The sequence below is a fragment of the Podarcis tiliguerta genome, assembly GCF_965153285.1.
Source record: "Podarcis tiliguerta genome assembly, chromosome: 1".
Classification (NCBI taxonomy): Eukaryota; Metazoa; Chordata; class Lepidosauria; order Squamata; family Lacertidae; genus Podarcis; species Podarcis tiliguerta.
The window spans coordinates 58,723,530-58,733,832 of record NC_139534.1 but is presented as its reverse complement, the minus strand read 5'-3'; the positions used below and the strand labels follow the sequence as shown (position 1 = coordinate 58,733,832).

Here is a 10,303-nt window from a genome sequence, read left to right as displayed (position 1 = left end):
ATTCACATTTTGTCCACTTTTCCAATAAACTCAGCAGAGCTCCCCTCCCAGCCTTGTCCATTAAGCTCAGTATGTAGGTGAAAATTGTAAGCAAGAAAGAGTTAAAGCGCCTTGCTGGATGAGAGAGGCTTTATCCAGCTAATTCACACTCAATTTATGCAAGTCATCTCACAGCTGTTTCTGTCTTGGCGTAATGGATATACCAGTTTACAACACAGAGACATCTGTTTCCCAGCGCACTTGCATCATTTCCCCTCTTTTAATTTAATAGCTGAACATTTAAAAAGCCATTCGAAAATCTTCTTTTTTATTACCAGTAGTACTAGAGAGAGAGATCTGTTAAATGGTAACCAAGGGCAAGGTGCTGAAATATCCTGTTGGTTTCTAATGGGTTTATGCACTGATGAATTAATCAATGATTAATTTTACATGTTACCAAATCTCATATAGATTATTGTTGTTGTTATATTTCTTAGTCGCTTTTTTGCCACAGGCAGTTCACAGTGATTTACCAGAAAATAGGAAACACACACATATATATTCAAACCAGGAAATACAGATGCCTATTTAAGATACAGTGGTACCTCTGGTTACGTACTTAATTCATTCTGGAGGTCTCTCCTTAACCTGAAACTGTTTTTAACCTAAGGTACCACTTTAGCTAATGGGGCCTTCCGCTGCTGCCGTGCCACTGGCTCACAATTTCTGTTCTCATCCTGAGGTAAAGTTCTTAGCCTGAGGTACTACATCCGGGCTAGCAGAGTCTGTAACCTGAAGTGTTTGTAACCTGAAGCGTTTGTAACCCGAGGTACCACTGCATAGAAGAAAGTGTAAAATAACTTACAACTAAACAAAGCTATAGATAGAAAAGCCACAATCATTTCACAAACCAGTGCTATTTTTCTAGATAAAGAGGTGCCAGAACTCACCATGAACACCTTCCTTGTTCTCTTATAATGGCAATGGCTCCCACCTGAGAGGTGCCAGAACTGAGTTCTAGTGAGTCCTGGCTGAAAAAAAGCACTGATTACAACTAAAATAACTTCAAAGAATAAATAGGCATGCTAAGTCTCAACTCTCAGAGAGCCAGTGTGGTTTAGTGGTTAAGAGCAGTAGTCTTGTAATCTGGGGAACCGGGTTCACGTCTTTTTTGCCACAGGCAGTTCACAGTGATTTACCAGAAAATAGGAAACACACACATATATATTCAAACCAGGAAATACAGATGCCTATTTAAGATACACATAACCTCCACATGCAGCTGCTGGGTGACCTTGGGCCAGTCACACTTCTCTGAAGTCTCTCAGCCCCACTCACCTCACAGAGTGTTTGTTGTAGGGGAGAAAGGGAAAGGAGAATGTTAGCCGCTTTGAGACTCCTTCGGGTAGTGATAAAGCAGGATATCAAATCCAAACTCCTCTTCTTCTTCTCAGTCCCACTGTTCACGATTTGCTCTCACAAAATTGATTCACTGATTGATCAGCCTAAGGGTAAGATTCTAACTCCCCCTGATGTTGATAGTGGTGTGGCCTTAGATAAGTGGTCTGCGTTTCACAAGCATACAGTAAGGTTGGTAGTGAATAATGTCTTAGATGACATGGAGTCATACAGAAGAGTTCCCTACTAGACTTTGCCACAATGGAAGTCCTGAGCTTCGCCCTGGAGGGTAGGAAGTTACCACTGGGAGCTCTCCCGCTGGAACTAGTACTAGCTAGCAGAAAGTCGCCAAATGGGATGCTTGGGGTACCAGGGGCTTTGTTTCCATTGGAGCTAGAGCCCTGCAGTATCTTCCAGGGACCCAATTCTTGGACCTCTCAGCTGTGCAACAACAACAAACTACAACAAAACTGACCGCTTTCTGCCCTAGTCACTCTGTGCTGCCTAGCTCCTCAATAGAATTGCTCTGCCCAGATTTAAATCTTGCTTCCTAAATAAAAAGTAGACTCAAACATTAAAATTTTAGGTGAACAAATCTTAAGTCAAATATTTCAAGTCAGAATACACATCAACTGTCCAATGCCTAAAAGGTAAGGTGACAACTTGTTGAACAGACATCTCTTTATAAGTATACATGAGGGATGACTGGTTGTAAAATTCTGCCCATTTTTCACTCAATGATTTAATGCATTATAACTGATTTGTGCAGTGATTAGCATCTTAATTACTGAGCTCTGGATAATAACTCTCTCAAAATGAAATTGAACATGCAGAATAAAACAAGCCATTTGGTTAAGAACAAAGCCAACAAGCTAGGACTACAATTTATGTAATTATTGGAAGAAGAAAAAAAGATGGACAGCATCAACACCAAGATGTCACCATAACATCAGCATTATTTCAACGGAACAGATGGACGTAGATTCTCAAATTAATGCCTTGAACAGTGGTTGTTTTGATATGAGCTTATTAGGCAACAACAAATAACACTGACAGATTTTTTAAAGTAGGAAAAGAATGCAGAGGAAACCAATTTTGAATGTATTCATCATATGTATTCTTCCACCTCAGGGAAGTAATTTTTTTATACATTATATAATAACATTACAGAATGGGAGTTGGCATAAGCCTATGGGCAACATTGGCTTATGCCAACTCCCATTCTGTAATGTTATTATATAATGTATTAAAAAAATGTAAAAAATGGGCAACATTGGGATGCGGGTGGCGCTGTGGGTTAAACCATAGAGCCTAGGACCTGCCGATCAGAAGGTCGGCAGTTCGAACCCCCGTGACGGGGTGAGCTCTCGTCGCTTGGTCCCTGCTCCTGCCAACCTAGCAGTTCGAAAGCACATCAAAGTACAAGTAGATAAATAGGTACCACTCTGGCGGGAAGGTAAACGGCGTTTCCATGCGCTGCTCTGGTTCGCCAGAAGCAGCTTAGTCATGCTGGCCACATGACCCGGAAGCTGTCTGTGGACAAACACTGGCTCCCTCGTCCAATAAAGCGAGATGAGCGCCGCAACCCCAGAGTCGGTCATGACTGGACCTAATGGTCAGGGGTCCCTTTACCTTTACCTTTATGGGCAACATTGATAAAGTACGCTTTATTGATACGGCACAATGAGAATAATGTAATAACAAAAGTCCTAAATGCTGCAACCTTTATTTCCTAGGAAGAGTCACTACATCTCCTTGATCATTTTGGTTGCCCTTTTCTGAACCGTTTCCAAGTCTACAATATCCTTTTTGAGATGAGGCAACCAGAACTGTACACAGCACTCCAAATGCGGCTGCACTATAGATTTGTATAATACCATTATGATATTAGCAGGTTTATTTTCAATTCAAGAAGAACCCTAAACAAATAACCAGTACAATTGGAAAGGTAGACAGAACAAGGTTTTACAATCACAGCATAGGAGATCCTTATCAGAATGTGTGTTGGCTTTAGCTGTGTGTGTCCGCATTTTCCATAATCCTGATGACAAGGGGGATATTTAATAAAATAAAACTGAACGAGAAGCGGAGAAAAGACATTATAATAAGACAGTAACCGACTATTTAAATCTAGTTTAAATAGGCGCTTCGGGAACGCATCCGCAGCCTAGGCAACCCTGCGGGAGTTCCCCGCAGGGCTCCCCACGCTGCGGATAGCAGCCTGCCGCCCGACGCCCGGGGCACCCTGAACCAGAGCAACCCGTGCGCCGGGCAGACATCGGCCAGCCCCACAAGCTCGGGGGACAGCAGGGAGGCGCAGCGCCACCACCCCGCTGTTCCTCAACCTGGTTCGGTTTCCCCGACCTGGTTTTGGGGGGGAAATAAAGGGGGGGGGAATTCCTTTATTTCCCCCCCAAAAAACTAGGTGTGTCCTATGGGACGGAGCGTCCTATGGGACGAAAAATACGGTAGCTTTCCTCCGACCATATATTAATTATTGCAGAAAAATGAATGAAGGCCTGAGAAAATGTGTGAAGTACCAAGTAGAAATGCTTGACATTTAGTCACCTTTTGTCTTGCATTTTGTTCCCTGTGTGTACAGATTGTTTCCGGATCTCACGGGAACAACTATCATTAGCTACCCTTTTGTCAAGGAGTCTCTGACACTAATTTGCTGCTTTGCTTCTGGGGGAAGGTAAATTACTATATATCTAATTTCCACATATCAAACTTGGCGTAAACCCTTCTCTGGAAAACAAAGGCTTTTTTTTTAGGGGCGGGAGAAAAACAACCCCAAGCAAAACATCTATGATGAGCTGAACTTGCGTATTTTATCATCATCAGCTATTTAAAAGTAAGAATGCCAAACCAAACCTTTGATCACATTTCGGTGATAGAAGCGAGTGACAAAAGACCTGCCAGCATGGTAAGCAACTTTCTATGTCTCTTTTATGCTTTTAAATATTTGTTACAGTGGGTTTTATTCTGAATAATCAAAGAAAAATATATACTGTTTTTCTTGCAGAAAGTTAAAACAGCATTAGTTTGTGCTTTTGTCATCATGATGGTCTTTTTCGTAGTTGAATCATCCCACACCCCAAAGGTAAAGGTTTTAGCTAAAATATCCTCCAAACTCTGCAGCAGTACATGACAAGTTTCCAGTGAATTGTGGCTACTTTCTCTTTTCAGGGTTATCCAATAGCAAGAAACTGGGGTCCACAATCAATGCTGTATCTCAAGGGAAGATGTAAGTTTGGTGTCTCATTTTCAAAAAAATTAAAATAAAAAAATGCTTGGTTCAGTTAAAAAACCATTTAATGGCTGTTTTTAATACTACATTGAATTTCAAAATGTTTGTTACAGGGTGAAATCTCAAATAAAAAAAAGTTTAGTTGGGCATTAGTTTGAAATACTTAGGAGGAAAATTGCCTACCACAACCACCACAAAATTAATGATTTATTCCAGTTAAAAGGCTCTAAGTAGCTTCCTGATTGATTTTTTTAAAAGCAACAATAAACTGGTTCCCAGTGGGGCTATGTAAAATTAGCACTTGCTTAAATGTAATGAATTAATATGGAGACATACAAGCAACCTGAAAACTAATTTTGTAAAATTGTTTAGCTATAGTTATGTAACAAGGACGTTGCAAACAATCTGAAAACTGAACTTGCTAATAGAAGGATGTAATAGAGGAGGTATGAGCTTTTCAAGATGAAGATGTTACACTGAAGTAGGAACTACATTTCCACAATCTCCTTAAGATGTATTTGCAGGATCTGTGCATAACATGATACTTTATACATTGAGGACTTTCTGTGGAGTACTGTGGAAGCAATGTGGCTCAGGGAGAAAGATGTGGCTAAATGTAATGTGATCATTTTACTCCGGCCATTTTTCTCAGAGCTATCCTTTCTTAAGAATTCTCTGAGTATCATGATTTGCTTGTGTGTTGCTTTTCTTCAGCTGTTTCACAGAGGCACTCCGCTATATATTACCCATAGTAAAACCGTAGTAAAACTTAAAATGGGTCTTCACCCTCCCCTATTTTTGAGGGTCCAGTGTATTCCAGCTCATTCTCCCTTTAACTTGCATGGGAAGGGGGAGAAAGTAATGGTGCCCCACCAAAAGATTAATGGGGAGAATCTCTCCCCGCCACCCACCCACAGCAATACCCCAAATGTCCTTCCCATCAGCTGTTTTTGCCTTTTTGTTTAGTAAGGACCTGATTTGGGTTTGGTTAAAGGGCTTTCAAATTGAGGACAAATGTGGAGGTTAAAAATAAATATGCAGAATCAAAGTAACTACCACTGGAAAAAGTAATAATAGCAGGCGCTGGTTCACTTCGATATCCACAGGGCAAGAACACAATGAGGAAGAATATTTGGCAGATCACTTGTGGGTCCGGGGCGTGGTCCCAACACCACCCACCAATGCGTGTGAGCGGGCTTGTAAAAATAATCTGAGAAATCTCAGGATAAAGGGGTGAAAGAGGCAGTATTAGAACAGGCTGTGGCATGAGAAGACACCTGAAGGCAGCCCTGTATGTATCGGGAAGTTTTTTTATGTTGACATTTTACTGTTTTTATATGTGCTGTAAGCGGCCTAGAGTGGCTGGGGAAACCCTGCCAGATAGGCGGGGTATTAATAATAATAATAATAATAATAATGTGTCATGTCAATCACAAGTTAGCAAAGAGGATCAATACCAGAAAAATTAAACAGGAGAAGGCTGTTACCTTCTTTGTCCTGCTTGCAAGTGACCAGAGGTATCAAGTTTCACTGCAGGTAGGAAAAGAATGGTCAGCTGCATAGACTTTGATTGGATCCAGCTCAGCATCCAGTATCTCCTATAATGATACAGAGCAGCACCTCTTTGGCTGAAGTGGAAGAGAGAAACTCAGCACAAACTGGTCCAGGATCATGGGAATAGCCAGAGGGTAGCAGCCCCCCCCCCCCCATATAAATAAAAATACTTAACTGATTACATCACAGATAACTCAGTTCTGCCGCCCTATCATAAAGCCAGCCCCCCCCAATTAAATCCTGGCTATGCCCATGTCCAGGATCAAGGAAACCTGGAGCTGTCTGAAATCCTATGGCTTTCTTTTGCCCCTTTTTATTTTGTTCAGAGCAGCTGGATGATCACCATAAAAGCTGAGCCAAAAAAGCTACAATCACAATTGTGTGTGTACCTGAAGCCTTCAAAATTAGTTCAATGTTTAATGAATTCTGTAAAAAAAGTTATTGAGGAAATCTCCAGTGAATATACTAATATTGCAGACTGTTGTAAACTCTTCAGATCCCCACAAGAAATGCAGGCTGAGCAGTTATATAGATCAATGCTTGTATGGATTTCTGAGACTCCTTAAGTCTTTTATGGTGGATGAATTGGCAAGAATTCCAGCTGTTTTCATCTCACTTTCCCTCATTCAACTTTAATTGCTCTGTTTGTATTTGTAGAAGGGCTTTTACATTCAAGGTTATTAAAACATTTGAGAAGGCTGGAAAATACTTTCCAATTCATCTCTTTTTGGTCATTTCCATCATCCATTCAAGCCCAAGTATTTTGTAAACTATATTACCTGTGTGAAAACCTATTTATCAGATGGCTGGTCAGATGTCAACATATGCATTCAACCTCAAAGATCATAAGCAGCCATATATAGAACTCAAGGTAATTTGGCTTGCTTTTCTCTTTTACAGATGGTAGAAGATATGCTTCGTCTGATAGTGAAGAACAGTATTACAAGCTTGACTTGGATGATTTGAACGCAGTTATGAAAAGTATTTATTTGTAATTACATTCGTCAGTGGCCTTTGTGCATCTTTTTATGAATCCTCTTTGCAAACCCAAACTTTTTGTTGTTCGTTTTTTAAAGAAATGGCACATAATTTATGTAGGAAGTGTAACGGTTCAAGTACTTCAGTATAAAATAAACTAGAGAACTCTAAATCTGGAGTTAACTTTAGGAACACGAGGAGCAGAGGAAGCTGCCTTAGACTGAGTTGGTCTATGGCATGCAGCTCAGTACTGTCTATACTGAGTGGCAGTGCCTCCCCAGGGTTTCAGAAAAGGCCCCAGACATACCTGGATATGCCAGTGTTTTAAACTGGTACCTTCTGCATGTGCTCCATCTTCTCAGCTTTATGTTATATAAAGAGGCAAGAACTCATTTCCAAGCCCTTTCGCATGAAATGAATGGGTAACATGTTTCAGAGCACAGTATCTATATAGCCTGTTACCGACCTTCATAGTAAACTGCATGCTTGCATGTTAAAGCTGTCATGTGAAATGTACACCCATACTTCTATGTTCAACAATCTGCTAAGCATTTTTTACGCAGATTGAATCATTTTAGTACACGAAAGCACATTTTCTTTGAAATCAGCTGCACTACTCCCATGCATTGGATTAAGGCTATTTTAAAAATTGTGTCCTTAAAAGAAAAAAAAGTGCTCAGTACTTTGCAAAATCAAAACCATTAGTCATTTTCACTTGCTGTGAATTTTGAATGGATTTTGAATGAAGCCTGCCTGTAAGAATTATACAATTATAGATTTGGAAAGGATCTCATGGGTCATCAAGTCTAGCACTCAGGCAGTTGTAGGGATTTGGCTACTTTTGTTCAAAGGCACCCTCTCTACTCCAGGAGAACAGCTGTCTGCAAAGGCATTTGTTCCTTCTTTCTGTCTCAAGGACTGAACCCATCCTGAGTCAGGCCTTCCAGTGTTCTGGGGAAATCAATGAAGAGGGCAGACTTCATTCTCTAGCACGCAGTCTCTGTAAAGACCTTTGTAAGGAGGTTGGGAGAGTGAATCAGGAGGAGCATGGGTTAATCTAAACGGAAAACCTATCTAAACAAGAGGGTCTTTACCAAACTATGAAAGGCTGTGAGGGTTGGAAGTTTCAAAATCTGGATGCCAAATCGAGACTGTCACATTTATAAAAAGTTACCCCTCTTCCCATTCTCTTTCTCTCCCCTCCTCTCTCCCTCTTTTCCCATTTTACCCCATGGAGGCTGGCATTTGAATTTCAATTTGCAAAGGTAGTCTTTATGTAAAATAAATGAATTAAAGTAGCTTGTATCAATAAACTCTTAATTTCACATGAGCAATCCCCTCTCCTGCCCCAGTATATAGGAAAAGTAGGGACATGTGAATGTTCAGATTGGGATTTTGAGGCATATGCAGGGAAATGCCAGGGAGCCAGTGCAATTTTGAAGTGAGAATGGTGGGAATTCACAATGAGAAATATAACATTTTGAATATGTCTCCCTTTTTTCATAGGTTACAAACATTCAGCACCACAGAAATTCCTGAACATTAGAAGAAAATGAACAGCTCAAAATATGGACCACTTGGACTAATGTTCTATTTTACTTGCCCTTTGAATTCCAAACACTGCAAACAATTTTTAAAGTGTTCCATTAACGTATTTATGAATAATCTTTACACTGTGTGAAAAACTCTATTAGATGTGATTATTTTGCCATTCTTTAAATGAGTGTTATTTCAACCTATTCAGCTTACATTTGAAACTTTTGCATGTAATAAGAATTCCTGGTAGTAACAGATCACACAAAAGCAATACAAAAGAAAAAGTTCTCACAAGTGTTTGTTGCCAGTTGCCTTATTTCTTCTCTTTACAGCCTACAGCCCAGCATCCCAAGGCCCACAAAATGTGCAGTGTAGAAAAAGTGGATACATATAACACTACAACCCAGTCTTCCAATGATGCTGAAAATGGATGCTTCAGGACCTATAAATGGAACCATTTATTTGTACAGCACATAGTTAACTATGGAATTTGCCACCAAAAGATGTAGTGATTAAGGATGGGGGGGGGGGATTCAATTCAGTTTGCATTTGAAGGCCAACATACCTACTGCTCTGCGGAAAAGATACATGTCATTTTGACCATGGGACACCTTCCTCCAAATGTTAATGGGTCTCTCCTACTTCCCCCTTTCAGCAATTTAAACTCCCAGTGCATCCTTTAGTCAGAAGTTAAATGTATACAGGTTTGCAATTTAGAGGTTTAATTGATCACGTTCCATTTCCCCTTATTTTTATGCCTTATTTTTATGAACTTATTAGTTTCATTTTCCTCACAAGCACTTCTTAAACTTTATCCAGAAATCTGAAAAGAATGTCATATTTTTAGCTCACAGAGGCTATTTTATATTCCTTGAAATCTTTTTTTTAAAAAAGACCATGAGTTTAAACTACTCTTATAACAATTATTTCTGAAAGATCATTGAAAGCTTTCAAATTACTTGAAACTCACACCCCATCTTCATTTGCTCCTTTCCTATTCAGTGAATTTGCATTCTTGGATGACAACCACTTGCTACTGCTTTTATTTTCACACTTCTAATATGCTTCCACATAAACTGTAAAGGGAAATGAATGTGTAATTAAGAGCTCATTGATGTGGATGCGACTGAAATCCTAATGTTGTAAAATATGCTTTGGCTAAAGTAGTCTACGCATTTTGCCAGGTCTCTAGATTTTTACATAAAAATGGGGATACATTTCTCCTACAAATGATAGTGTGATTTTCTCATCACTATAGTGCCATTCCTTAGCAAAGGTGTTTAATCCAGCATTACTATTATCAGCATTTTTATAAAGCTGCCTTATAAATAATAATAATACAAATAATCCAAAGTACATCTATTTGGGTTGTTTTGACTTCACCAGGAGTGAGCTGAGCATTTGTTTATTATGGAGGACTAGGTGCCATTAATTTTCATTATGAAAATAATGATACATTATGATAATAATGATGCATTGTTTGACATATTAAGTAAACCCAAGTACACATCCACTAATAGCAACATTAGTTGCCCTAAATGTTAGCTGTAGAAGGTATTTTGACTCAGACAATATACAGTCAACATTCAACTCTTGACATATATAAGC

The 10,303-nt window shown here is 39.6% G+C and overlaps 1 protein-coding gene across 2 annotated transcripts; it reads left to right on the top strand.

Annotated features, from left to right (window-relative positions):
* The first annotated feature begins 4,112 nt into the window (after positions 1 to 4,112).
* On the top strand, positions 4,113 to 9,507 carry LOC310670777 (spexin prohormone 2-like). 2 transcript variants are annotated; one of them, XM_083426536.1, is made up of 5 exons: positions 4,113 to 4,303; positions 4,403 to 4,480; positions 4,567 to 4,624; positions 7,082 to 7,172; positions 8,666 to 8,733. In XM_083426536.1, the coding sequence occupies exons 1-5, from the start codon at positions 4,238 to 4,240 to the stop codon at positions 8,703 to 8,705; spliced, it is 333 nt and encodes a 110-aa protein (XP_083282662.1). In that variant the 5' UTR covers positions 4,113 to 4,237; the 3' UTR covers positions 8,706 to 8,733. The 2 variants fall into 2 exon arrangements, with proteins under 2 accessions (XP_083282662.1, XP_083282661.1); XM_083426535.1 differs by having other exon boundaries at positions 4,120 to 4,303; positions 7,082 to 7,162; positions 8,666 to 9,507.
* The last annotated feature ends 796 nt before the right edge of the window (positions 9,508 to 10,303 follow it).

Bases quoted from the DNA above. Each gene is read 5' to 3' on its own strand.
- LOC310670777 (XM_083426535.1), top strand. From the start codon at position 4,238: ATGCCAAACCAAACCTTTGATCACATTTCGGTGATAGAAGCGAGTGAC. The intron at 4,481-4,566 runs GTAAAGGTTTTA...TTCTCTTTTCAG, and splicing joins AATCATCCCACACCCCAAAG to GGTTATCCAATAGCAAGAAA. The intron at 4,625-7,081 runs GTAAGTTTGGTG...TCTCTTTTACAG, and splicing joins GCTGTATCTCAAGGGAAGAT to ATGGTAGAAGATATGCTTCG.